Here is a 26041-nt window from a genome sequence, read left to right on the forward strand (position 1 = left end):
GTGTGTGTGCTGGTGTGCACCGCCGTGTGTGCACCGTGTGTGTGCTAGTGTGCATTGCCGTGTGTGCACCGTGTGTGTGCTGGTGTGCATTGCCGTGTGTGCACGGTGTGTGTGCTAGTGTGCATTGCCGTGTGTGCACCGTGTGTGTGCTGGTGTGCATTGCCGTGTGTGCACGGTGTGTGTGCTGGTGTGCATCGCCGGGTGTGCACAGTGTGTGTGCTGGTGTGCATCACCGTGTGTGCACAGTGTGTGTGCTGGTGTGCATCGCCGTGTGTACACAGTGTGTGCTGGTGTGCACCGCCGTGTGTGCACAGTGTGTGTGCTGGTGTGCATCGCCGTGTGTACACAGTGTGTGCTGGTGTGCATCGCCGGGTGTGCACCATGTGTGTGCTGGTGTGCATCGCCGGGTGTGCACCATGTGTGTGCTGGTGTGCATCGCCGGGTGTGCACCGTGTGTGTGCTGGTGTGCATCGCCGTGTGTGCACCGTGAGTGCTGGTGTGCATCGCCGTGTGTGCACAGTGTGTGTGCTAGTGTGCATTGCCGGGTGTGCACCGTGTGAGTGCTGTGTGCATCACTGTTGTGCACTGTGTGCTGGTGTGCATCGCCGTGTGTGCACCGTGAGTGCTGGTGTGCATCGCCGGGTGTGCACCGTGTGTGTGCTGGTGTGCATTGCCAGGTGTGCGTCATGCATCTTGTGTGTGTGTGGGCACTGTGTGTGCTCATGTGCATTACGTGTGCACACACATGTGCACCATGTGGGTCCGTGTGTGCACAATGGTCTGTCCCTCTGCACGTCCCACTGGGAGCTCCCAGCCGGCGCGGCCAGGTGGCGTGGCACACTCTTGCTGTGTGTCCTAGCCAGCTCGTCTCCCTCTCTGAGTTTCTGTGTATCCCTCTTGGAACAAACTGCTGAGATAGGGGATTTTGTTGTTGTTGTTTTTCTTTTTGAGACAGGGTCTCACTTCACAGCTGGGGCTGGCCTGGGACGTCTCCTGAGTGCCGGGATTTACCAGGCCCAACTTAACTAGGTGGTGTGTGTGTGTGTGTGTGTGACACACCTGTACTGGGAATTGAACTCAGGGCTTCGTGCTCTTGCTTGCTTTTTCTCCGAAGGCCGGCTCTCTACCGCATGCACCCTGGCTCCGTTTCTGGTGTTTTGGTGGTTACTTGGAGTGTGAGCCTGTAAGCTTTTGTGTTCAAGCCATGATCTTCAGGTCTCAGCCTTCTGCGAAGTCAGGATTGCAGGTGTGTGCCACTGGTGCCTGGCATTCCAGGTGACTTTAGCCTGCACTGTGTATCTGCTCTGTGCAGGCAGACATGGTGTTGGGTGTTTGGTTTTTGTTGTTTTTGTTTGCTTGTTTCTGTTTTTATTTTTTATTTTTGTCGGTCGTGGGGCTTGAACTCTGGGCCTGGGCGCTGTCCCTCAGCTCTTCAGCTCAAGGCGAGCGCTCTACCACTTGAGCCACTGCACCACTTCTGGTTTCCTGGTGGTTCATTGGAGAGAAGAGTCTCACGAACTTTCTTGCCCGGGCTGGCTTTGAACCTCGATCCTCAGAGCTCTACCTCCTGAGTGGCTGGGCTGGCAGGCTCCTCTGTGGCTCTGCTGGGTGTTTTTGAAGCCCAGCTCAGGGAAGCCGGTGGCCGCTGTGGCCTGGGCTTTGTCACGGAACTCACCGGCCACCCACCAGTCTGTTCTGTGCTCCTGGCCCTGGGGTTGCTCCAGGGTGAAGGTGCGGTGGACGGGGCGCGGGTGGCGGGCAGGAGTGGGCAGGGGCAGCAGCTGCCCGTCAGGCTGGTGTGATCACGAGGCGGGGGGGGGGGGGGGGGCACAGTCCCCAACAGGCTTTGTTCCCAGCTTGTGTTGTGTTGTTGTTTCAAATCATTCCTGGCCTGCTCAGCCTCACTGGACGAAACCCAACTGTGAGACACGCACCGCGCTGTCCCCACGCCTGGTGTGGGTGACGTGGGGGCCACCCCACCCAGGACACCCTGGGCAGCCGCTGCAGGGCAGGGGGGGGGCGAGGAGCCAGGCCCCCTCCCAGAGGGGGCAGGGGGGGCGAGGAGCCAGGCCCCGCCCAGAGGGGGCGGGGGGGCGAGGAGCCAGGCCCCCACCCAGAGGGGGCAGGGGGGGCGAGGAGCCAGGCCCCGCCCAGAGGGGGCAGGGGGGGGCGAGGAGCCAGGCCCCCTCCCAGAGGGGGCGGGGGGCCGAGGAGCCAGGCCCCCTCCCAGAGGGGGCGGGGGGCGGAGGAGCCAGGCCCCCTCCCAGAGGGGGCGGGGGGGGGCCGAGGAGCCAGGCCCCCACCCAGAGGGGGCAGCCCCGCAGCCAGATGTGGAGGGCGGCTGCCAGATGTGGCCCTCTGTCACTTCCCGTGGAAAGTTCCGCCCTCAGCAGCTCCAGAGAGACCCAGGCCTCCCTTCTCTTCCGGGATTGGCTCAGAACACCCCTGCCCCCCCCCCCGTCCACCCCCGTCCCCCTCCACCCCCCCAGTCCACCCCCCTCCACCCCAGCCCCCCCCTCCACCCCAGCCCCTGTGTGGTCCCAAAGCCCCTGCTCAGCGGCCCTGGGTGGGGAAGGCCTAGCCCAGTTCCGGCCCGCGTTTTCCCTCCTTCCTGCCTCAGTTTCCTCTCATGTTTAAGACAACTTTGTAACTCTGGGGTTTGATGACTCTGGTTGAAGAGAACTTCCGCTCAAAACTAGAGGGGTGGGCAGTGCCCAGGAATTCTTCAGGCTGGTGGGGGTGCTGGGGTGCTGGGGTGCAGGTGGGCTTGGGGCTGAGGCTGCCGCTGGTGGTGGCAGGTCACCCGTGTCAGGAGGAGGGGGACAGTGAAGCACGGGGGTCCCACACCTCGGCTCCGTGGGAGGAGCCTGACCTGGATGTATGCTTTGGGGACACCACGAGCACACAGGGCCCAGTTCTTTCTCAGGAGCTCCTGGGGTGTCTCACGTGCACCCGTGCACCCACACACTGGTCTGCCCTGTCTCCCCCCCCCCACCCCCCGCAGACAGCATCTGAGCTCCATGCCAGAGCAGTGGAAATCCCCGGAGGGGCTGGGGGCCGGAGACTTGGAAGGCTGAGCTCCACCTCTGAGCCCCACTGAGAGCTTGCTGGGCTTGGGGGGGGGCGGGATACACCGCACAGCCCAGTCTGCTGCCACCTGCCTCAGTGCCCTTGGCTGCCCGGGGGGTGGGCACTCACAGGATGGAGGTTGTTGGGCTGCGCTATTTGGACAAGGGTGGATCGTTTCATTGATTTGAGAAAGGGAGCAAGGAAGAGTTCCTGGCGAGGAGCAAATGTAAAATCCCAGGAGGCGTTCCTGCCTGAGGTGAATTGTCGCTGTCCTCAGCTGGAGTGAAGGTGGAGCCCGCGTGCCCTCCCCTTACTCCCTAAGGGACCCCGGCCAACATCCCTTCACCTGAGCCACCATGGGGTGGCCACACAGGCAGGTGCTGGGCCAAAAGTCCCCAAAAATATTCTGTGCAAGGAGCTGATGTAGGAAGCCTACCAGCAAAAGGTCAGTGCAATGTTATTACTATTATTATTATTATTATTAGTGTGCTCTGGACTAGCACTGAACCACTTGATCCATGTCTCTAGCACAGCTTTTGGTTGGTTATTTTGGAGATGGAGTCTTGAGGACTTTTCTGCCTGGGGTTAGCCTCAAACCATGATCCTCCAGTCCTCAGCCTCCTAAGCAGTTAGGATTGTAGGCCTCTGCTATCAGCACACAACTCTTATGTATTTAAGACATGACCTTGCTGTGTAGCCTAGGCTGGTCTCGAACTTGAGATCCTCAGACCTCAGCCTCTAGAGTGTTGCGATTACAGCCATGTACCACCAGGCCAGGCTACATAAATGGTCTTATTTGTAAAATACACATCCTTTACCTGGATACGATGTGCTACACACCCACCAAGGGAGCTCGGACCCCCGGAGCAGCTGCACTCAGGGCCTTGGGCCTCCGTCCCTGCACTTCCTGCCCTCACTTTAACTGGACAGGTGGCCGAATGCCCCTGTGCCCGAGCAGAAGTGGAGATGTGCACCATGCCCGTGTCCACTGTGTGGTGTCCACGGCCGCGTCCCGGGAACGGCGGCTGCCTGTCTCTCCACCTGTCTGGGTCTTGCTGTGTGATTCCTCCTCCAGCGCCAGGGAAGTTCCCACAGTTGTCTATCTGTGGCTCCCCTCGGAGCCCAGAGTCCGTGGCTGGTGGAGCAGGAGAGGAAAACGTTCCTGGCGCCCAGTTCCGCCCTGTGCTCATCTGGGCAGCGGAGGAGCTGACGGGCGGTGGGGGGAGGCCGGGCCTCCTCTCTCTCTGTCTCCCTCCCAGTCCTGGGGCTTGAACCCAGGACTTGGGCACAGTCCCTTAGCTTTTCCACTCAAGCCCGGCACACTACCCTTTGAACCACAGCTCCACTTCTGGGTTTTTGGTGGTTAATGGGATAGAAACGTCTCACGGACTTTCCTGCCCAGGCTGGCTTTGATCGGCGATCCTCAGATCTCTGCCTCCTGAGTAGCCAGGATGACAGGCGTGAGCCCCAGGCTAAGCCTCTCTCCGGGTTCCCCCCCTGGATGTGTCCCTGGGGTGGGCTGCCTGGGGAAAACCTCCCTGGAGCCGAGGAAGGGCGGGGGTCCGCATCCACAGGACCCAGCCAGCGTGGACAAACCTTGGCAGCCCCTACCCGGCGCCAGTGGAGCCTAGGAGAGGACTGGTGCGGGGCAACAGGAAGCCCGGTGTCCACGGGGGCGAATGTCCAGTCGGCCATCGACCTCTGCGACCGTCAGTGTCTGCCCGGTTGAGCTGTGAACGGCACAGACTGCCCTTGGGGTCCCCATTTCCCAGGTGTGGTGCCCGGAACTGTCCTTCTCGACAGTGACACATTCTTCCCACCAGCTCAGCCTAGGGAGAAAGGAGTGCCGCCCTGCCCCCATCACCCCAACACAACACGGGGATGCGGTGATGCAAAGGCCCTGGGGCTGGCTTTCCTCGCCCTGCCTCCTGCAGAGCCAGGAGCGGTGGCCTGCCTCTGGCTGCCCCTGTGCTCTAGATGGAGGCCACGGGGGCTTCTGCTACCAGAGCCTTTGTCCCTAGGCCTCAGTTTCCTTGTGTGTAAGGGATGGGCGTGGTTTCTAGGCCACCACGGGGATGCAGGGATTAAGTGAGTCCTAGCCTTGCCCTTCAGGCTCCGCAGCGGCTGTTGGTTTTCATTCATCCACCGGGGAACCCAGTCCCCGCAGCCCTGCCCGTGGGACGGCTCCAATCTTCACAAACGAGGCTGCGCCGAGCAGCCCTCAGGTGCGGGGCCCCGAGCCCCGCGGCCGCCCTGGCCCGGGCGGATGGGATCCCTGGCCTGGCAGAGGGATGGCCTGCGGCGTGAAGCTCCCCTTCGTCCCCCGGTGTCGGAGGTGGGCGGCTGGGGGGCGGGCCCCGTGGGGGTTGGTCACCTCCCCTCCGTAGCGGTAGAAACATGGGACTAGGCGGACAGCTCTCCACACCAGGACACTTAAAGGGGGCGGGGCCACTAGGCCGCTCACGCCTGCAGTCCTAGCTCTCAGGAGGCTGAGAGCTGAGGGCTGAGGTTTGAGGCCAGCTGGGGCAGTAAAGTCCCTGAGATATCCCAGCTCCAAAAGAAGCCGTAACACCTGGGCTGGTAGAGCAGGCCACACGTGGGGACCTGCGTGCAGACCTGGACGCTAGCAGAACCGAACAAGGAAAACGGGAGCCCTGCTTTCCTGAGATTCAGCAACATCCTCAACAGGTGGTGGCGAATTGGGTTTTTTGTCGGTCCTGGGACTTGAACTCTGGGCCTGGGCGCTGTTCCCCAGCTCTTCAGCTCAAGGCTAGCGCTCTACCACTTGAGCCACAGCGCCACTTCCGGCTTTTTCTGCTTATGTGGTGCTGAGGAATCGAACCCAGGGCCTCATGCATGCAAGGCAAACGCTCTACCACTGAGCCACCTTCCCAGACTTTCTTCCCTCCCTCCCTCCCTCCCTCCCTCCCTTCCCCCCCTCTCTCTTTCTTTCTTTCTTTCTCTTCGAGACAAGGTCTGTTTATGAAGCCTCAGCTGGCCTCAGGACTCAGGATCCTCCTGCCCTTTGTTGCAGGGATTACAGGCATGTGCTCTGATCCTGGTCCAGTTGCTGGCTCATCATTGGTGTTAACTGCAAATCTTTCAGCGCCGTGCGTGTGTGGTTGGTGCTCAGTCAGGGGATGGATGGGCAGGGCTGGGCACACCACGATGGAGTTGGCGTAGGGGGCAGGGGGACCCCCGTCTTGCAGTGTTGGCCGCTGGGCACTACAGGAAGGGTGGAGGGTGGGTCGTGTGTGGCTTGCGTGGCTGACTTCAGTGAGGCGTGGAGCGGGCGCGCCGCCGCATCGCATGCCCAGCAGGAGCCAGGCTGGCCGCCCCCTCTCGGCCCCCTTTCGGCCCCCTGGCCCCGCCCCAGCAGGAACCAGATGGCAGCCTGTCTGGCCGTCGCCCGTGCACGCTGTGATGGGGCAGGGTGAAGAACCTCGGATGAACGGCCGCTTCCTGCCAGACCCTGGGACCCCGCAGGGCGGCGGGGAAGCTTCCAGGCTCTGGGCTTGGCCTCCTCCATCTCACGCGCCTCAGCAGCAGTGGTGGAGCCTCAGAGCAGTGGGCAGACAGCAGGTCACCAGATTCCCACTGTGCACTCAGGGTAACCCCAGTAGCCCCCCCCCCCGCATGCTTTTATTTTAGGAGGCTGTTCCTGGCCTTGAATTCACAGCCTGGGTGCTGTCCCTCAGCTCTTCAGCTCAAGGCCAGCGCTCTACCACTTGAACCACGGCACCACATCCAGGTTTTTGGTGGTTTATTGGAGATCAGAGTCTCATGGTGGGCTGGGAAGGTGGCTCAGTGGTAGAGCGCTTGCCTTGCATGCCTGAGGCCCTGGGTTCCATTCCTCAGCCCCACATAAGAAAAAAGAAAAAAAGCCGGAAGTGGTGCTGTGGCTCAAGTGGTAGAGTGCTAGCCTTGAGCTGAAGAGCTGAGGAACAGTGCCCAGGCCCAGAGTTCAGGCCCCATAATCAGAAAGAAAAAAAAAGAGTCTCATGGACTTTCTGCCTGGGCTGGCTTTGAACTGCAATCCTCAGATCTCAGCCTCCTGAGTAGCTAGCAGGACAGGTGTGAGCCACCGGGCCGGACTTTGCTTTGTTTTTTGGGTGCTGGATTGCACCCCGGGGTCTCGTGTGTGATAGACCTGGGCTTCCCCCCTGAGCTGCGCCCCACACCCCGGAAGGCATGCATGACTCTGTCTCCCCCTCTTTCCTCTGTGGGGCCTCTGGCCTCATCTGATGACCAGAGCAGCTGCGCGGGGCTGGGACAGGCTGCGGCCTGCCCTCCTCTGCGCACGCGCTCAGCCTCCAGAGCCTCCGAGGGAACTGAGCGGCAAATGCACGCGCATCACTGATGACAGAGCCATCTGGAGCAGGAGAGGCGGGGCAGACAGCCCCCCACGCAGAGCCCCGCCAGCAGAGCTCCAGGGGAGGGATGTGGGGATGGCGCCACACTGGGCCCCAAGCCCAGCACCTCCACTTCCTGAGGCCTTTCCCCCCAGCGAGACTCAGTTTCCCCAGCCTGTCCTGGGAGGACGGTTCATCCTGTTGACTGACCACAGGTGAGCTTCCTGAGCCTCAGAGAAACAGAAGCCATGTCCCCGACCCACTGAATGTCCCCCCCCCCAGGCTCCTGGCCTGCCCTTGGGCCTTGACCTTTGTCTAAGTCAGCCAGGAGCTCTACCGGTGACCCTGACTGAGGTGCTGGCTGGGCACAGGCCCCACCCACCCCCTGCTCTTTCCAGAAAGGAGGAACTTGTCTCTGGGGAGGTGCAGGGACACTGCTTCGGACCTCAGCTCTCCCGAGCTTTGGGTCCTGTGGCTCAGACATCTATTCCAACAAGTTCAGCTTGGAAAGGGATGCTGTAGAGCTATCCTGACTTTTTTGGTTCTTTTTTTGCTATTAAAGAAAATTTAAACCCAGAAAACCCACTGTAGTTCACTGGAAGGAAGATTCCGTTCATGTAACTAAAGGCAGGGTGGGTGTCAGGTAAAGGTTGATCCAGCTAATTGACTCTTCTTGGGATCCAGAGTCCCAGTGAAGGACTTAGCTTCTTCTACACATATCCGTGGACCCCTAGAATGGCCACTCAGACCCCAGATGTTGAGCCTTCCAGTTCTAGCATACCCGCCAAGTGAACCTCCCCCCCCCCTTGCAATCTGCATTCCTGACGGGGGGAAGTCCCTCCTCTGCTGGGCTGGTGGCTCGGTCACCGCTGGCCAGGCCTGCGGGTCACCTGCCCAGGGGCCTGGCGCCGGGGGATGTGTGGCCCAGCCAGCCAGTCCCCGGCAGCCAGTCCCCGGCAGCCAGTCCCCGGCAGCCCTGTCATTTCCCCTGGGCCTGGAGACCACCCAAAGAAGCTTGTTCTGTGTCTAATTTGGGGACAACTGCACGTCTGGTTCTGGATCATCTTTGAGAGGGTGTGTTTCCGGGTCACTCATTTCAGACTTGGGGTCCAGGAAGCGGCTGTCATCACTGGCTGAGAAATCGGTGGACAGCCGTGTGTCCAGCGTCAGCGGGGAGCTCAGACCTGCCAGCAGTGGCCCGGGCGGTGAACCCCGCCTTCTTGCGTGGCGCATACCAGGAAACTCGTTGGATAAACACTGTGCTCACCTGTGTCATCCACCGGGCTGGAAGAACTTGTTTGGCCAAAATTAGAACAAGAAGGTCAGAGGATAAATTTAGAGCTGACCTCTGGGCCTGCAGGGCGAGGGTTCCACTTGGCACCGCACGCTGCTTCGCCCTCCTGCCACCTTGAACCAGGGCCACAGAACTTCACAGCCCACCGTCGAAAGCCCACTCGGCCCGCGCGGTGTGACTCTCTCAAGAGTTTGACCTCTCTGAGCTCCAGCTTATTATCTTCCAAGGAGGGGGGAGAGGGCTGTAGTAATAACATCCACCAAATGGAGAGGTCCTCACCATTAAGATTTGGGTGGGGGGGGGGCTGGGAAGGTGGCTCAGTGGTAGAGCGTTTGCCTTGCATGCTCCAGGCCCTGAGTTCGATTCCTAAGCACCACATAAGCAGAAAAAGCCAGAAGTGGCGCTGTGGCTCAAGTGGTAGAGCGCTAGCCTTGAGCTGAAGGGCTGAAGGACAGCGCCCAGGCCCAGAGTTCAGGCCCCACGAACAACAAAAAAAAAAAAAAAAAAAAAATTTGGGTGGGGATGGTACTGGGGTTTGAACTCAGGACCTTATGTTCAGTAGGCAGGTGCTCTACCACTTGAGCCATGTCCCCAGCCCTTTCTTGCCTTTTTTCCCCCTGAAAAGTCTCATGTTTTTGCCTGGGGCCAGCCTCACCCTTTGGTACTTCTTTCTTTCTAGCTATTTTTTTTTTTTGTCAGTTGTGGGGCTTGAACTCTGGGCCTGGGCGCTGTCCCTCAGCTCTTCAGCTCAAAGTGAGTGCTCTACCACTTGAGCCACAGCTCCACGTCCAGTTTTCTGGTGGTTCATTGGAGATGAGAGTTTCATGGGTGTTCCTGCTTGAGCTGGCTTTGAACCGCGATCCTCAGATCTCGGCCTCCTGAGTAGCTAGGATGACAGGCATGAGCCACCAGCGCCCGGCTTTGGTATTTCTTAACAGTTCTACATAGCTGGGACCACAGGCATGTGACCACGTCCAGCTTTCTGATTGAGCTGAGATCTCAATTGTGTTTTTGCCTGCTGGCCTCAAACTTCGATCCTCCCAATCTCTGCCTCCTGAGCAGAGAGGTTTACAGGTGTGTGCCATTGCACTTGGCAAGATCTTTCTCTCTCTCTCTCTCTCTCTCTCTCTCTCTCCTCCTCTTCCTCCTCCTTCTTTTACTTTTCAATATGTAGCCCAAGCTGACCTCCAGCTTGTGAATCTCTTGCCTCAAATTCTGGAGTCCTGGGATTTCGGGCTCCTGGATGGCTGGCCCTGATTGTTTTTTACTTTCTTATTTTGTCTGTAAGAGACAGGCAAAAAGCAATGCATTAGGGAGGAAAGAAAGGCAAGCAGCAATGGCATCTCTGGAGATGAACACGCAGGTTTTGTGGTTGTGCCACAAAGATAGTGCTGGTCTGCTTTCTCCGTGGCTGGCAGGCAGGGTGTCTGGCGGTGTCTTTGGCTGATTGCTCTCTAATGGGAATATGGCTGTGTGCGCGTGCATGCACACGCACACTCACACAGATCGGAGAGACAAAGCCAGCAGTAGCCAAAACACTGCTGGATCCCTGCAGACGGCTCATGGGCGCCGCTTTCCAAAGAGCGAAGTTCAGGGAAGTAAATATTTTTCCTGTAGAAGAGCTTAAAACCCCCAATTCAATCCAGACCCGCTCGGCGCGGCGGCGTCAGCTGCCCATCTTTATGCACTTAGGGTTGCTGGGGAGCGTGGGCGTGTGTGTGTGTGTGTGTGTGTGTGTGTGTGTGTGTGTGTGTGTGGCTGTTTCTCCACACTTGGCTGGGGGCCCGGGGCCTGGGCCCAGAGCAAGACAAGGAGCTTGTGCCTGAGGGTTGCTTTCCCCAAACTGTCTGGGTCCCCCAAGACATTTGGTGATCTTTGTCTAATAATCTCCACCACTTCATTACACGGAAAAGCACCGGGAACGGAGAAGCCAGCCTTCCCCACCACAGGTTCAGCACCGGGAACGGAGAAGCCAGCCTTCCCCACCACAGGTTCGGCAATGCCTGGTGGAGAAAATCCGCAGGAAAGCCTTAGGGTTGGAGCTGGGCGCTGGTGCTCAGGCCTGTAATCCCAGCTACTCAGGAGCTGAGGATCATGCTTCAAAGGGAGCCCAACCTGGAAAGTCCATGAGATTCTTTTCTCCAATAAACCACCAAAGACACTGGGAGGGGAGCTGTGGCTCCAGTGGTAGAGCACCGGGCTAGAGCTGCGGGTATCGGCCCAAAGTTCATCTGCGGCCCAGGACCCCTGTGTGGGGGGTGGAGGATGTCTGGCTGGGGCCTCTGGGTGGCGACCCGGTTTGAGGGAGGGCGGAGGCCACCTGAAGGACTCTCTGTCACTCGGTCTCACGCATGCGCCCTGGAGCATGCGGGCCTTCCCCCAGCTGACTGTGCTGACCAGACTCTGACCTTCCAGCCCAGGACAGTGGGAAACAAGCACCAGCTGCTCACAGGCCACCCGGCTCAGAGCAGCGCCGGCCGAGGACCGGGTGGTGGTGTGGAAGGCTGGTGGGCAAGGGGTTGGGGTGTGGAGGCTGTGGGTGGGAGGCCTGGGTGCGGAGGCTGTGGGGGTGAGAGGTTTGTGGCTCTCTATCCCCATTTCCTGGTGACTGGAGCAGAGCTCGGCTCAGCCTGTGTCTGGCTGTCAGCCGGCTGGGGCTAGGGGCCCAGAGGCTCCACTCCGTGTCCAAGGCTCTCGGCGTCCACGGCAGCCCCTGCCTCTCTGTTAGAGACCTCTGGCCTCATTACCATGCTTGGAAGGGGAGCCGTTGGCCTCCAGCCTGCATGGCCCCAGGGAGCCCTTCCCTAAAAGCCCGCCGCGCAAGTGGGGAGCCGTGACTACAGGAATCACCACCGGGCCTGGTTTTTGTGTCTACCTCACGAAGCAAGAAAGACAGTCAGGCTTAGGATCAGAGCCCAGTGGGCGGCGTGGTGGCCTGCGGGGTGCAGGCCCTGCCGGGCAGGGTGTGCTTGGAGCTGCCACTGTGACCCCTTTAACATGAGCCTAGGATCCAGTTCTTATCTCTGTCTTTCTGGGAGCCACCTGCTCCAGCGCACTTTGATTCATAAGAACGGTGTGGGGAACCTCGGCCCTGCAAACCCATCTGCGGTGCTCGGGGGATGAAAGCTGGTGGCAGGCACGTCCCAGTGTCTGCCCAGAATGCCTGCCCCACGCTGGGGACGCCAGGCCTGCCTCCCAGCCCCGCTCTTTATTTCGGGGTACTTGGGAAGCACAGTCCCCCGGGCCTGGCCCAGGTGGAGAAGGGAGCCCACTCTTGGCTGGGCCAGTAGAGCAGGGCTGCCGTACTGCGAGCGGCCAGCAGGGGTCTCCCAGTAGCAATGGGAAGCGGGGCTGGAGCGCGTTGCAGCTGACCCTTTGGGTTCCAGAAGGTTCTCTATACAGAGTCCTTGGGAAGGAGTTGTGCTCTCCTTAGGACATGCGATCACCGCCAGCCGGGTGATCCAGTCCTGGGGATGGGACGGGAAGGGATCCCTGCGGCCCCCACCGACGGGGCCAGGGCTCCGGAGCAGTCTCTGTATACATACCGGACCGGGAGGAAAGGGAAAACTGCGGCCGGCTTCTCTCTCCAGTAAACTGTTTACCTCGGGGCCAGAGCGCTTCCGGATGCAGCCGCCACGTGCGGCAGGCCCGAGGCCTGGGGGGCTGACCTGCTGGAGTCTGTGGCACACACGTCCTGCTGGCACACGTCTGTATGTCCTGCTGGCACGCACATCTGTATGTCCTGCTGGCACGCATGTCTGTATGTCCTGCTGGCACGCACATCTGTATGTCCTGCTGGCACGCATGTCTGTATGTCCTGCTGGCACCCACGCCCTGGCAGACGGGTTGCATTCCTAGCGCCCACCTTCCCAGCTTGTGTGCAGTGTCCTGGGGCCCACGATGCTGTCTGGGGACAGTGCTGGGCAGGCCGCGGGCAGGGTATGTCCTCCTGTCCTCCCGTCTCAGCCGAGGATGCACATGCCAGGGCTGGTGCAGCACAGCGTGGGGAAACTCCCGAGTCTCCTCCGCCCCGTGGCTGCCGGGCAGCGTTCCCCGGACAGGGGCTGAGTTTGTAGACTTCAACCCGCGGTACTGGGGTTTGAACTCAGGGCCTCATGCTTGCCAGGCAGGTGCTCCAGTCCTCTTGGTTTTATGTTGATTTTCAGTTGGGTCTTCCCGTTTGCCTGGGGCTGGTTTCAGCCGGTCATCCTGGGGCAGCTGGGATTACAGGGTGCGCCACCACGCCCCTCCTCCTCTGCCCTCTTCAGTTTGTGGCAGGGCAAGCCGCCTCCCCAGGGGCTGAAGTCACCTGCTGGGCCGGGGCCTGGCCTCTCCCACAGGGACCTCACTGCCCCCGCCCCTGCCCTGGGCTGTGAGCGGCAGGAGGGAGGAGCCACACGGGAGAGACACCCCAGCATTCATCCCCCCTCAGCCCACATCATTCATTCCCCGCTCAGCCCACATCATTCATTCACCTGCTCATCCCATGGTGGCAAATGGTGGGCAGGGTGGAGACAGCCAGCCCTGGAGAGGAGTTTCTGGGCTGGAGGCCAGGTCCAAGGGCAGGGCCCTGAAGGCTGTGGGCAGGGCAGGGGCTTCAGCAGGGCCCACAGGGGACCCCAGCAGCGGGGAGGGCAGCGGAGGTTGGGTGGAGGGGCAAAGGGGGAGGGGGAGGGCAGCATGCCCCATCCAGCTGCTGGTAAAATGCAGACTTCTTCCCTTCAGTCCCCCTCAGGTACAGACAGGCTGGTTCTAGAACCTTCTGCCAGGGACGCCTGTTTCTCTTCTAAGCACTCCCGTGTCCGCCTGGGCTATTTTGCCGTTTCCTTTCTTCCTCAACCGCAGCAGTTATTTTGGCGGCTGGGGTGAGCGCCCGAGGCCGTGGCCGGCGCTGACCGAGGGGCTCGGGCGGCTGCGCCCGCAGCCTACGTGCTAAATTTAGCCGATCCCTCCACGCGAGGGGAAATTGCAGGTTCCCTGTGGGCGGCGGCCGCGGCAGCCCAGATTGCGGGGCGGGAGCCGAGGCCAGAGCCAGGCGGCCGCCGGGGAGCCGGGCACGGAGCGGCATCCTGCTTCCCCGCAGGTTTGTGAACCCCGGGAAGCCCTGTCCTGCTCTGCCCCCAGCGCCCTGGGCACCACCGAGGGTCCCCTGCCCAGCTGCTGTCCTCACAAGAAGCCCTCAGGTCACAGGGACACGCGGGCCCTCTGCTGACCCCTTGGGGTCTGGCCCCGGGCCAGCCGGCTCCTGGGGACAGGGCTGCCAGCGCGGCCCCCAGGGACCTGGTGCCCTGCGTCCAGCTTCATGGGTCCCCCCCGCAAGCCTGCTGCAGTCTTGGGCCCCTGCTCCTGGGTGGGTGCCCAGAACGCCTGGGGACAGGTGGGTACAGCCCAGGGTGCCTGGGCTCGAGCCCCAGCTCTGGCGTCTCAGTGACCTTGGGGGAGCCACCTTGGCCTCTGCCGCGGCGTGTGTGTGTGTGTGTGTGTGTGTGTGTGTGTGTGTGTGTGTGTTGGTCGTGGGGCTTGAACTCTGAGTCCGGGCGCTGTCCCTCAGCTCTTCAGCTCAAGGCGAGCGCTCTACCACTTGAGCCACAGCACCATTTCCGGTTTTCTGGTGGTTTATTGGAGATAGGAGTCTCACAGACTTTCCTGCCTGGGCTGGCTTTGAACCGTGATCTTCAGCCTCCTGAGTAGCTGGGATGACCAGCGTGAGCTCTGTGCGGCTTAGCCTCTGTTTCTTTATCTGGGGATGGGGTGTTGTGTGGTGTGGGGAGCAGGCACAGACACAGCCTGGCTTGGGTGGGGGGAGCAGGGGACCCCATCCCTCATCCCGCCCTCCCCTTGGCAGGCTCGGCCACGCCCCCTCATTTGCATGTGCCTGTGGCCACTTCCCCCAAACCCAGTGGAGAGGCTTCTTCCCCCATCTGGCTGCGATCCTTCCAGCGGGCCTGGGTCTGGCGCAGCCCTGGCTCCCAGCGCTGTGGCTCCTCGGCGCCCGCAGATGTCCATGTCTGGGCAGGAACGGGGGGGGGGGATGCTGGCAGCCACCTCTGGCTCCTCTGTCCTCTCCCAGCAGCCTCAGAGGGGCCAGGACCCCAGGGGAGGTGGGGACCCCAGGGGACAGTAGGGTGGCCAACTCAACGGCTGCCCTGGACCTAGCCTGGACAGCGCCACCCAGCCCCCCTCCTGCCACCCCCACCCCAATCCCTCCAGCCCCCTCTTGCTCCCCACCCCCAACCCCCAGCCCTCTCCTGCCCCCCAATCCCCACCCCAGCCCTCTCCTGCTTCCTCCCTCCCCCTCCTGTCCCCTCAGGCTCCCTCCCACCCCTACCCCTTCCCACTCCCTTCAGCCTCCTCCTGCTCCCTCCCGCCTCCACCCCCCCCCTCCCACTCCCTCCTGCCCCCACCCCACCCAGCCCCTCAAACCCTCAGGCTCCCTCCCACCCCTTCCCACGCCCTCCAGGCCCCTCCGATTCCCTCCCCCTCCCTCCTGTTCCCTCTTTCCCCCACCACTACCCCCTCTCACCCCCCCAGCCCCTTCCTGGGACTGGGACCCTCCCAGTCCCCCAACCCCTCCCACCCCACCCCAGCCCCACCCTGCCCCTCCCACCCCCTCCAGCCCGGCTCCTCCAGGTTCTAAAACCCTGAGGCTGGGCTCTGCTGAGCCGGGCGGCTGCCAGGGCCGATGCCAGGCAGAGAAGGCAGTGCTGAGGCTGGCGTCGGGTGCACCGGCCCCACGCCCGCTCCGCGGCCTCCCCAGGGGCCTGGGCGGACCCCGGTGCCTCTTCAAGCCTCGGTTTCCCCATCTGTGGAGTGAGGTCGTCTGCAGCTCCTGCTGGAGGCTGAGTGACCTCGAGGGAGCTGATATGGGGGGCCCACACACAGACCCAGCTCATTAGTGGGGTAACCCACGCCTCCCCTCCCCCCCCCCCCCCCCCCCCCCCCCCCGCCTTCCGTGCTGCCCAGCCAGCTCCAGCCAGCTCCAGCCAGCTCCAGCCAGCTCCCGCTTGTCCTCGCACACCCAGGGCCTCGGTGCCTTGTGTCCTGGCCGCCCGTGGCTTCCAGAGGAGGCTTTTCTGAGTCCTCAGATGGCCACGGGGACCATGGAGGCCCAGAGCCATCCAGGGCCCGGCTGGGATGAGCCCCGCTCCACTCTGCCGTCCTTCCTCTGGCTCCTCTCTAGGCTCCGTGCAGGGCCTGTGGCTGGGGGGGGGGGGGACGGCCTGGGGGGGGGGCGGCCCTGGGAGGCGTGTGGCAGATTGCTGAGGTGCAGTTGGCTCTGAGCCCCAGTAGGGGGCAGCACCCAGCACCGGGCCGCTGCCCCAGGGCAGGGCTGTCCCAAAACCCGGAGAGGAGGGCTGGGTCTGTGGCTGTGGAGGTGGTTGTGGCTGCAGCAGGCTGCTGCTGCTGCTGCTGCTGCTGCTGCTGCTTGTGGGTCTGGTCTGGGCAATTCTCATCTGGAGATGGTTTGGAAAAAGATGGCCAGGGTTTGGGTCAGAGATGGGACCCACTGCCTTGGTGCTGTGATGCCAGCCGCCCGTGAGCTGGGTTCGCCAGCCATAGCCACCTGGGCCTCTGGGGACCGGCCCTGGAGCCACAGCTCCTTTGGGCCTCTGGGCCTTTGCAGGTGCTGCTCCCGCCGCCCCTCCCCTCCCCACCCTCCTTGGTCCCTGGGACGCAGTCCCCGCTGGCCGCAGGCTGACCCTCTCCTTCCCTTGCAGGTGCCAGCATGTCGGTGCGGCTGCGGTTCCTGTCGCCCGGGGACTCGGGGACGGTGGTCTACGGCACCGTGAGCCGCAGCTCCTCCTTTGCCGGCTTCGGGGGCACCCAGAATCGGAGGAGCTCGTGAGTGTGGCGGGCTGGGGCGGGAGTGGGGCCATCGGGCAAGGGTTCAGGTTCTCCGTGCTGCCGGTCACCTTAGGACTGGCTCAGGAGGGCATGTGTGCACGCGCGTGTGTGTGTGTGTGTGTGTGTGTGTGTGTGCATACGCACACACCATGACAAACATAATTTCCTAGAGACCTGAAAAGTTGTCATTTAAAACACACCAGGGGGGCTGGGAAGGTGGCTCAGTGGTAGAGCGCTTGCCTCGCATGCATGAGGCCCTGGGTTCGATTCCTCAGCACCACATAAGCAAAAAGAAAAAAGCGGGAAGTGGCGCTGTGGCTCAAGTGGTAGAGTGCTAGCCTTGAGCTGAAGAGCTGAGGGACAGCGCCCAGGCCCAGAGTTCAGGCCCCACCACTGACAAAAATAAATAATAAATAAATAAAATATACCAGAGCGGGCACTGGTGGCTCTCACCTGTCATCTTAGCTACTCAGGAGGCTGAGATCAGAGGATCACAGTTTGAAGGCAGCCTGGACAGGAAAGTCCCAGAGACCCTCATCTTGAATTAACTACCAAAAAGTGGGAAGCTGAGCTGTGGTTCAAGTGGCAGAGCACTAGCCTTGAGTCAGAAAACTCAGAGATAGATCCCAAGCCGAGTTCAAGCTCTAGGATCAGCACACATTAAAAATAAATAAGCCGGGCTAGGAAGGTGGCTCAGTGGTAGAGTGCTTGCCTCACATGCATGAGGCCCTGAGTTTGATTCCTCAGCCCCATATAAGCAGAAAAAGCCAGAAGTGGCGCTGTGGCTCCAGTGGTAGAACGTTCATCTTGAGCTGAAGAGCTGAAGGACAGTGCCCAGGCCCAGAGTTCAGGCCCCATGACCGACAAAAAATTAATAATAATAAGTTAAATAAATAAATAAGCCAAGTGCCGGTGCAGAAGTGGCACTGTGGGTCAAAGTGGTTGAGTGCTAGCCTTGAGTGAAAAGCTCAGATATAGTGCCCAGGCTTGAGTTCAAGACGAACACACACATACACACACACACACACACACACACACACACACACACACACCCCACACACCAGAAGCCTGGCACAGCACAGCAGGCTCCTGTGGCAGATGAGACGCAGGCGCACCGAGGCTGATCTAGCGCAAGCGTGCGCCGAGGCTGATCTAGCGCAAGCGCGCACCGTGCAGCGTCTGGGTCACATCTCCACGGGGGTCCCAGGGTGTGCGTCCTGTTCTCTTCCGTCCTCATGACTGTGAGCCTTGGCTCCCCCCACCCCCAGTTGTGGGGCTTGAACTCTGGGCCTGGTGCTGTCCTTCAGCTCTTCAGCTCAAGGCTGGCGCTGTACCACTTGAGCCACAGCACCACTTCTGGTTTTCTAATGGTTTATTGGAGATAAGAGTCTCATGGACTTTCCTGCCCGGGCTGGCTTTGAACAGCGATCCTCAGATCTCAGCCTCCTGAGTAGCTGGAAGGCGTGGAGCCCGCAGGACAGGCCTGGCTCAGTGGCCACCAAGAGTCCCCTCTTGGGAGGCACCAAGTCCATGGGCAGGAGATTCGCTGCTGCTACAGGGGCCCCAGCCTGCTACACCCAGGTTCCGGTGCCTCACGCTGGGCACCTTGCATGTCCCTGGGGATGCGCCCACCAGCCGGCAGGCCTGGCGTGGGGAACAAGGAACCAACACCACCAGGACCATGCATGCTGGGCAGGACCTAGAGCCGGCGGGGAGGGTGGCTGCACTCCCGGGTGGCTTCACTGGGCAGGAGCTCGAGTCAGCCAAGACCTGAGGGAACAGAAGAGCAGATGGTGGAGATGGGGGCGAGGGAGAACAGAAAGAACAGCAGGTGCAAAGGTCCTGGGGCAGGGGTTGGCAGCGAGGGACAGATGTGTGGCTGGCGTGTGGGGCCTGGTCAGATAGGGAGGAGGGTGCTGCGGGCCTCAGGGAAGAGGGGAGATGTTCTCGTGTGGGAAGCCACCAAAGGCAGAAGCAGAAACCCCAGAGAGCTCTGACTGGAGTGATGGGCAGTTACAGGAAGTTCAGCTCATGTCAGCCTCCTTCCTTGCTTCCGGCCTGAGAAGACTTCAGCCAAGATAAAGCGATAGGAAAGTTTATTAGGAAGGAAATATGGGGGAGGAGGGAGGGGATGAGGACCCCGGAGAGAACTTCTCCGTGCAGGCACGTGCCGGCCAGGCCACGTCATATCTCCTGGCATCCCGGGAGGCCGCCGCGCCCCGTCCCGGCCTGCCCAGTCCCCACCCACACGGCCCCGGGCGCCCCAGTGCTCGCATCCACAGAGGGGAGGCCCGCTGTGTGCCCGGCCGCCTGCCACGCGCTGGCCCCGGGGCCATCGCTGCCCACCTGCCCACCTGGTCCAGGGTACAGCCCCACTGCACTGAGGATGGCGCGTTGGTGGCGGGCTGGGTCCGGAAGGTGAGTGAGGGCTGGCGGATGGGGCGGGGGGTGTAGGGTCACTGACCTGACCTCTCACCCCGATGTGGACTTGCCCCCCAGTAGCTGGCCGATCCTACACTGGTCTCTTTTTTATACAGATGAGCACACTGAGGCTCAGAGAGGCTCAGTAACTTCCCCGAGGTCACACAGCCTGCCAGACCCCAGGTCTGCTCTGCAGCCTGCGCTGTGGTACTTCCGTGGCCTCCCTCCACCCCCCCCGTGGCTGACCCCACTGCTCCTTCTCACCCCCGGTTGGCTTGTAGCCCCTAGAATGCTGGCAGGTATACAGTAGGTGCTCAGTAATGTCTGTCCATGAATGACTAAATGACAGCTCCAGGATGTTCAGCCTTTCACAGATGAGGCCCTGAGGAGTCCTGGGACTGGGGTCGCAGCGGGTCTGCTGGTTCCCGGAGCAGCACACGCCAGCCCCAGTGTGTGGAGGCCCCGAGGGTCCGTGGGAGCCGAGTGTGGGGCTGGGCGGCGATGGGCCGGGGCGTGGACGGCCAGGTCGGGGCGGCAGTAAACAGCGTGCTGTGTCTGTGTGGAATGCACAGCATCTGGCCCAGCTGGAAACACAGCCTGGCTTCCAGCAGCTTCCGGGGACCCGGGCAGGGAGCTCCGTCCTGCTGGTCCAGGGCCAGGCTCTGTGGACCTCCTGACCTCCGCCTCCCCTGAGCCAGTGCGGGGCCACCACACGTGCTGTGGACAGAGCCCGGGAGCCTAGGCTCTTGGTGATCCCAGGGTCCGGGTCTTGTGAGAGGTCCTGGAAGCCCAGAGCCAAGTCTCTGGTGGTCTCTGGTGATCTCTGGTGGTTTCCGGTAGTCTCTGGTGGTCTCTGGTGGTCTTGGTGGTCTCGTGATCTCTGGTGGTCTTGGTGGTCTCTGGTGATCTTTGGTGGTCTTGGTGGTCTCTGGTGATCTCTGATGGTTTCTGGTAGTCTTGGTGGTCTCTGGCGATCTCTGGAGGTCTCTGGTGATCTCTGATGGTTTCTGGTGGTCTCGTAATCTCTGGTGGTCTTGGTGATCTCTGGTGATCTCTGAAGGTCTCTGGTGATCTCTGGTGATCTCTGGTGATCTCTGGTGATCTCGTGATCTCTGGTGGTCTTGGTGGTCTCTGGTGATCTCTGAAGGTCTCTGGTGATCTCTGGTGATCTCTGAAGGTCTCTGGTGATCTCTGAAGGTCTCTGGTGATCTCTGGTGATCTCTGGTGATCTCTGATGGTTTCTGGTGGTCTCGTGATCTCTGGTGATCTCTGGAGGTCTCTGGTGATCTCTGGTGGTCTCTGGAGGTCTCTGGTGATCTCTGGTGGTCTCTGGAGGTCTCTGGTGATCTCTGGTGATCTCTGGAGGTCTCTGGTGATCTCTGGTGATCTCTGGTGATCTCTGGTGGTCTCTGGTGGCTGCTGGTGGTCGCAGAGACAGGGCCTTAAAGTGTCACCTGGGCTGACCTTGATCTGGGTTTGGGCGGTCTGCTGCCTCAGCCTCATGCATTGCTAGGGCTCCAGGTCCCCAGGCCAGGAAGAGTGAAATAGTTGTAGCCCATGCCTGAAGAGTGTGTGTGTGTGTGTGAAATGTGTGCATAGGTGTGAGCATGGAGGTTCATCAGCTCACCTCCCCCATGAGTATCAAGCAGAACTGGGGGCCCTGCACCAGCGGGGAGTCCAGGTGCTACTAACACAGGAAGGGGGTGGACGTTGGGCGGTGCCATCTGCATGAACCACAGGGCTATGACTTGGCCTCCCGTGCAGCTTTGCCGAGGCATTTAGGAACGCTGCTTGCTCATTTCTTCCCGTACGCTCCTTTTTCATCCCGGTATTTGTTGCTCTTAGTCTTCAGAGCCAGGCCTGTCGTGGATAGACAGGAGGCTGAGCGCCAGAGGCTCAGCCTTCTCAGGACCCCACAGCAGAGAGGTGCTGGGGGGGGACGCCGCCCCCAAACTCCCTGGGACTCTGGCCACTGTTCCCGAAGTGCCTGGGCCTGGGCGGGCTTCATCCAGGCCCTGCACTGACCCCCGGCCGCTCTGTCCCTTGTCACAGGAAGTCCACCAGCCGGAACTCCATGAGATCGCGCATGCTCACACGGTCCTCCAAGGTGTACGGCACGCTGCGCCGGGGTGCGGCCGGCCCGGATCCCCGGCCCCAGCAGGTGAAAAGGATCTTCGAGGCTCTGAAGAGAGGCCTCAGGTGGGCACGGAAGCCCAGTGGGTGGAGGGCTGGGGCATGGTGATGGTCACGCTGGGCGGTGGTCGCCCGCCGGGCCTCCAGCCTCTTCCTCTCGCCGTCCCCAGGGAGCACCTGTGTGTGCAGCAGGCCGAGCTGGACGCGCTGTGCGGCTGCCACGGGGACACGCAGAGGAACTCCAGGCTGGTGAGAGCCAGGCCACCCCCCCCCCAGAGCCAGGCCGCCCCCCCCCAGAGCCAGGCCCCCCCACCTCAGAGCCAGGCCGCCCCCACCCCAGAGCCAGGCCGCCCCCACCCAGCCGCACCGGGCATGCGTTAGGATCTCAGAACTCCAGGCTCACGGGAAAGGGGGACCCAGCTTCATGCTGGCCCTGCTGTGTTTTATTTTATTTTTGTCGGTCATGGGGCCTGAACTCTGGGCCTGGGCGCTGTCCCTCAGCTCTTCAGCTTAAGGCAGGTACTCTACCACTTGAGCCTCAGCACCACTTCTGGCTTTTTCTGCTTATGTGGTGCTGAGGAATCGAACCCAGGGCCTCGTGCATGCAAAGCCAGTGCTCTACCACTGAGCCGCCTTCCAGCCCCTTGCTATGTTTTAACCACACGGGCAGGTACTGCCTTCCCTCTGGTGTCACTTAGTGTGCCAGTCTGGGGGCTTAAATTCAATACCTGGGCGCTGTCCCTGAGCTTTTTTGATCAACACTAGTGCTTCACCACTTAAGCCGCACCTCCACTTCCAGCTTTTTGCTAGAAAGTCTCATGGACTTTGCTGCCCGGCTGGCTTTGAACCACGATCCTCAGATCTCAGCCTCCTGAATAGCAAGGATGACAGGCGTGAGCTGCTGGCCTGGTCCTGGACACAGGCCTCTTGTCCTCTGGGTTCAGGTGCCCCGGGATGAAGACTTGGGCCTGGGAGGGCATCTGGACTCTGACTCTTCTTCCTTTCCCCTGTCCTACCCGCAGGCTTTCTATTACGACCTGGACAAGGTAAGCAGAGCTCCTGCACTGCGCGTCAGGCAGGCGCATGCGCGGGGCCTGGCAGGGAGGAGCCTGGCTGGCCGTCCCCCTCCTGCCTGCCTGGACTGCTGTGTTCCATCTTTGCATGGAATATTGGCTTCCTTCTCATGTTGGAGAGGGAAACTGAGGCTCTCTCAGGCCGGTGGGCCTAGTTGTCCTTGCTAGGGTCCAGCAGAGGGCACCAGAGCCTGGCAGAGGCCCAGGCTTTTTTATTTGGTTGGTCGTGGGGCCTGAACTCTGGGCCTGGGCGCTGTCCCTCAGCTCTTCAGCTCAAGGCTAGTGCTCTACCACTTGAGCCACAGCGCCACTCCCAGCTTTTATTTTTCTGCTTGTGTGGTGCTGAGGAATCGAACCCAGGGCCTCAGGCATGCAAGGCGAGCGCTCTACCGCTGAGCCACCTTCCCAGCCCCCAGGCTTTTTTAAAAGCATCTTTTCTTTTTCTGGGAGCAGCAGACGCGCTCGGTGGAGAGGTACATCCGGAAGATGGAGTTCTACATCAGCAAGGTGAGCGGCTGTGGGGTCATGTGTGGGGGTCACAGGGCATGGGGGTCACAGGCCCTGGGCCGGTGGAAAGCAGCAGGGGCTCAGCCCTGAGGAGGGTGTGAGGGTGAGGAGGGGTGGGCGCGGGACAGCTAGGCCCAGCGCCCCCCTGTGGCACAGATGGGAAGTGCAGGCCCACAGCACAGTGTTTCCCACACCACACAGAGGCCTGTTCGGTTGACTCAGCCCTGCAGTCCCTTCACAACTGTCTGCCGGCACTCCCTGGGAGGCGCATGTGCAAGTGTTACCAGTTAAAAATTAACCCAGCCTCCCCACGCAGGTGGCTCACGCCTGTCATCCTAGAAACTCAGGAGGCTGAGATCTGAGGATCGCGGTTCGAAGACAGCCCAGAAAGAAAAGTCCCCATGAGACTTTTATCTCCAATTAACCACTCCAAAACCCGAAGTGGTGCTGTGACTCAGAGTGGTAGAATATTAGCCTTGAGCCGGAGAGCTCAGGGACAGCGCCCAGGCCCTGAGTTCAAGCCCCACAACCAACCCACACCCCTAAAAGAAATTAAACAAAGCTAAGCACTGGTGGCTCACGGCTGTCATCCTAACTACTCAGGAGGCTGAGATCTGAGGACTGTGAGCAGGAAAGTCCATGAGACTGTTATTTCCAAATAACAAAAAAAACGGAAGTGGATGTGTGGTTGAAGGGGCAGAATGCTAGGCTTCAGCAACATAGTCAAGCAAGAGTGTCCGGCTCTGAGTTCAAGCCCTGGTACTGGGGGAGGAAAGCAGCCCTGAGGGAGGGGGGTGACACATTCGTGTGTGTTCATTGTGGACTGGGCGGCACTGGGTCCTGGGCAGGCAGCGGCCCGTCGCTGCGGTGCACGCTCACGGTGCCCGGGATGAGACCTGGGCAGCTGCCGGGCAGCCGGGCTGGGGGCGGCCTGCGGGTACTGTGGCCACCCTGCGGGACGGTGCCACGGCCTGTGCCCACAGGTGGACGAGCTCTACGAGGGCTACTGCATCCAGCAGCGCCTGCGGGACGGCGCCTCCAACATGCAGCGGGCCTTTTCCTGCGGCCCCCTGAGCCGTGCGTCCCGGGACAGCCTGCAGGAGCTGGGCCGCAGCCTGCTGGAGTGCACGGAGGTATGTGCCCCCCAGACCTCCCTCCCCCCGGGGGGCCAGGGTGGGGGGGGGCCCTGGGTCCCAGACAGGCCAGGCTGGCTGGCTCCTGAACCACCCATGGGCTTTGCAGGACATGTGGCTCATCGAGGCGGCCCTGGAGGTCCACCTGGGTGAGTTTGTCGTCCGGATGAAAGGTAAGGGCTGTGCGCTGCGAGCCGAGGGTTCAGGCGGGCTGGCGGGCTCCCCATGTGACTGTTTGCCCATGGGTATCCGGCTGTGTGCAGAGCACCCTCCCGTCCATCCCCCTCCCTGGTGAAAGCGTGTACTCTCCAGACTGCCAGGCTCACCGGCAGGGTCCCAAGAGCCTCTGGCCAGGAACTCCTGTTTCTCTCTAGGCTTGGTGGGCTACGCGCGCCTCTGTCCTGGAGACCAGTATGAGGTAGGGCAGCAAGGCGGCTGGCCTGGGGATCCCAGCCAGCCGGGAAGGGAGGCGGTGCTGGGACTCAGGGCCCAGTGGAGGTGCAGTGAGGGAGGACACTGAGCTGCAGTGAGGACACTGAGGTGCAGTGAGGACACTGAGGTGCAGTGAGGACACTGAGCTGCAGTGAGGGCACTGAGCTGCAGTGAGCACACTGAGGTGCAGTGAGGACACTGAGCTGCAGTGAGGGCACTGAGCTGCAGTGAGGACACTGAGCTGCAGTGAGGACACTGAGCTGCAGTGAGGACACTGAGGTGCAGTGAGGACACTGAGCTGCAGTGAGGACACTGTGGTGCAGTGAGGACACTGAGCTGCAGTGAGGACACTGAGCTGCAGTGAGGACACTGAGGTGCAGTGAGGGCACTGAGCTGCAGTGAGGACACTGCGCTGCAGTGAGGACACTGAGGTGCAGTGAGGGCACTGAGGTGCAGTGAGGGCACTGAGCTGCAGTGATGACACTGAGCTGCGGTGAGGACACTGAGCTGCAGTGAGAGGAGGACACTGAGCTGCTGTGAGGACACTGAGGTGCAGTGAGGACACTGAGGTGCAGTGATGACACTGAGCTGCAGTGAGGACACTGAGCTGCAGTGAGAGGAGGACACTGAGCTGCTGTGAGGACACTGAGGTGCAGTGAGGACACTGAGGTGCAGTGAGGGCACTGAGCTGCAGTGAGGACACTGTGGTGCAGTGAGGACACTGAGCTGCAGTGAGGACACTGAGCTGCAGTGAGGACACTGAGCTGCAGTGACGACACTGAGCTGCAGTGAGGACACTGAGCTGCGGTGAGGACACTGAGCTGCGGTGAGGACACTGAGCTGCGGTGAGGACACTGTGGTGCAGTGAGGACACTGAGCTGCAGTGACGACACTGAGCTGCAGTGAGGACACTGAGGTGCAGTGAGGACACTGAGCTGCAGTGAGGACACTGAGCTGCGGTGAGGACACTGAGCTGCGGTGAGCACACTGAGCTGCGGTGAGGACACTGTGGTGCGGTGAGGACACTGAGCTGCGGTGAGGACACTGAGGTGCAGTGAGGACACTGTGGTGCATTGAGGACACTGTGGTGCAGTGAGGACACTGAGCTGCGGTGAGGACACTGAGCTGCGGTGAGGACACTGAGCTGCGGTGAGGACACTGAGCTGCAGTGAGGACACTGAGCTGCGGTGAGGACACTGAGCTGCAGGTGAGGACACTGAGCTGCAGTGAGGACACTGAGGTGCAGTGAGGACACTGTGCAGTGAGGGAGGACACTGAGCTGCAGTGAGGACACTGAGGTGCAGTGAGGACACTGAGGTGCAGTGAGGGCACTGAGCTGCAGTGAGGGCACTGAGCTGCAGTGAGGACACTGAGGTGCAGTGAGGACACTGAGCTGCAGTGAGGACACTGAGCTGCAGTGAGGACACTGAGCTGCAGTGAGGACACTGAGCTGCAGTGAGGACACGGAGCTGCAGTGAGGGCACTGAGCTGCAGTGAGGACACTGAGGTGCAGTGAGGACACTGAGCTGCAGTGAGGGCACTGAGGTACAGTGAGGACACTGAGCTGCGGTGAGGACACTGTGGTGCAGTGAGGACACTGAGCTGCAGTGATGACACTGAGCTGCGGTGAGGACATTGAGCTGCGGTGAGGACACAGAGGTGCAGTGACGACACTGAGCTGCAGTGAGGACACTGAGCTGCAGTGAGGACACTGAGGTGCAGTGAGCACACTGAGCTGCGGTGAGGACACTGAGCTGCAGTGAGGGCACTGAGCTGCAGTGA

General features: G+C 61.2%; 2 protein-coding genes and 1 long non-coding RNA gene across 4 annotated transcripts in view; 2 read left to right on the forward strand and 1 right to left on the reverse strand.

Moving 5' to 3' along the window:
- The window catches only part of Pard6b (par-6 family cell polarity regulator beta), a 60100-nt gene extending 55336 nt beyond the window's left edge, over positions 1-4764 (reverse strand). Inside the window, exons 1-2 of the mRNA XM_013024305.1 lie at positions 4666-4764; positions 1687-1793 (exon numbers count right to left, since the gene is read on the reverse strand). Coding sequence (XP_012879759.1) covers positions 1687-1793; positions 4666-4764 — 206 coding nt within the window. The remainder of the gene's footprint in view (positions 1-1686; positions 1794-4665) is intronic.
- An 8970-nt stretch (positions 4765-13734) lies between these two features.
- The window catches only part of Fam65c (family with sequence similarity 65, member C), a 25749-nt gene continuing 13442 nt past the window's right edge, over positions 13735-26041 (forward strand). Inside the window, exons 1-9 of the mRNA XM_013024306.1 lie at positions 13735-13798; positions 16434-16557; positions 21034-21180; positions 21285-21363; positions 22137-22160; positions 22641-22694; positions 23678-23827; positions 23937-24000; positions 24202-24245. Coding sequence (XP_012879760.1) covers positions 16442-16557; positions 21034-21180; positions 21285-21363; positions 22137-22160; positions 22641-22694; positions 23678-23827; positions 23937-24000; positions 24202-24245 — 678 coding nt within the window. The 5' untranslated portion in view covers positions 13735-13798; positions 16434-16441. The remainder of the gene's footprint in view (positions 13799-16433; positions 16558-21033; positions 21181-21284; positions 21364-22136; positions 22161-22640; positions 22695-23677; positions 23828-23936; positions 24001-24201; positions 24246-26041) is intronic.
- Positions 25151-26041, forward strand: part of LOC105991612 — a 1976-nt gene continuing 1085 nt past the window's right edge. Inside the window, exons 1-2 of one of the 2 annotated variants that reach the window (XR_001175362.1) lie at positions 25151-25175; positions 25539-25804. This is a non-coding gene — a long non-coding RNA (uncharacterized LOC105991612). Of the gene's footprint in view, positions 25176-25275; positions 25328-25538; positions 25805-26041 lie in introns of those variants that run through there. The other variant, XR_001175363.1, reaches the window with a different exon arrangement.

This window comes from Dipodomys ordii, unplaced genomic scaffold, assembly GCF_000151885.1.
Source record: "Dipodomys ordii isolate 6190 unplaced genomic scaffold, Dord_2.0 Scaffold75, whole genome shotgun sequence".
NCBI lineage: Eukaryota > Metazoa > Chordata > Mammalia > Rodentia > Heteromyidae > Dipodomys > Dipodomys ordii.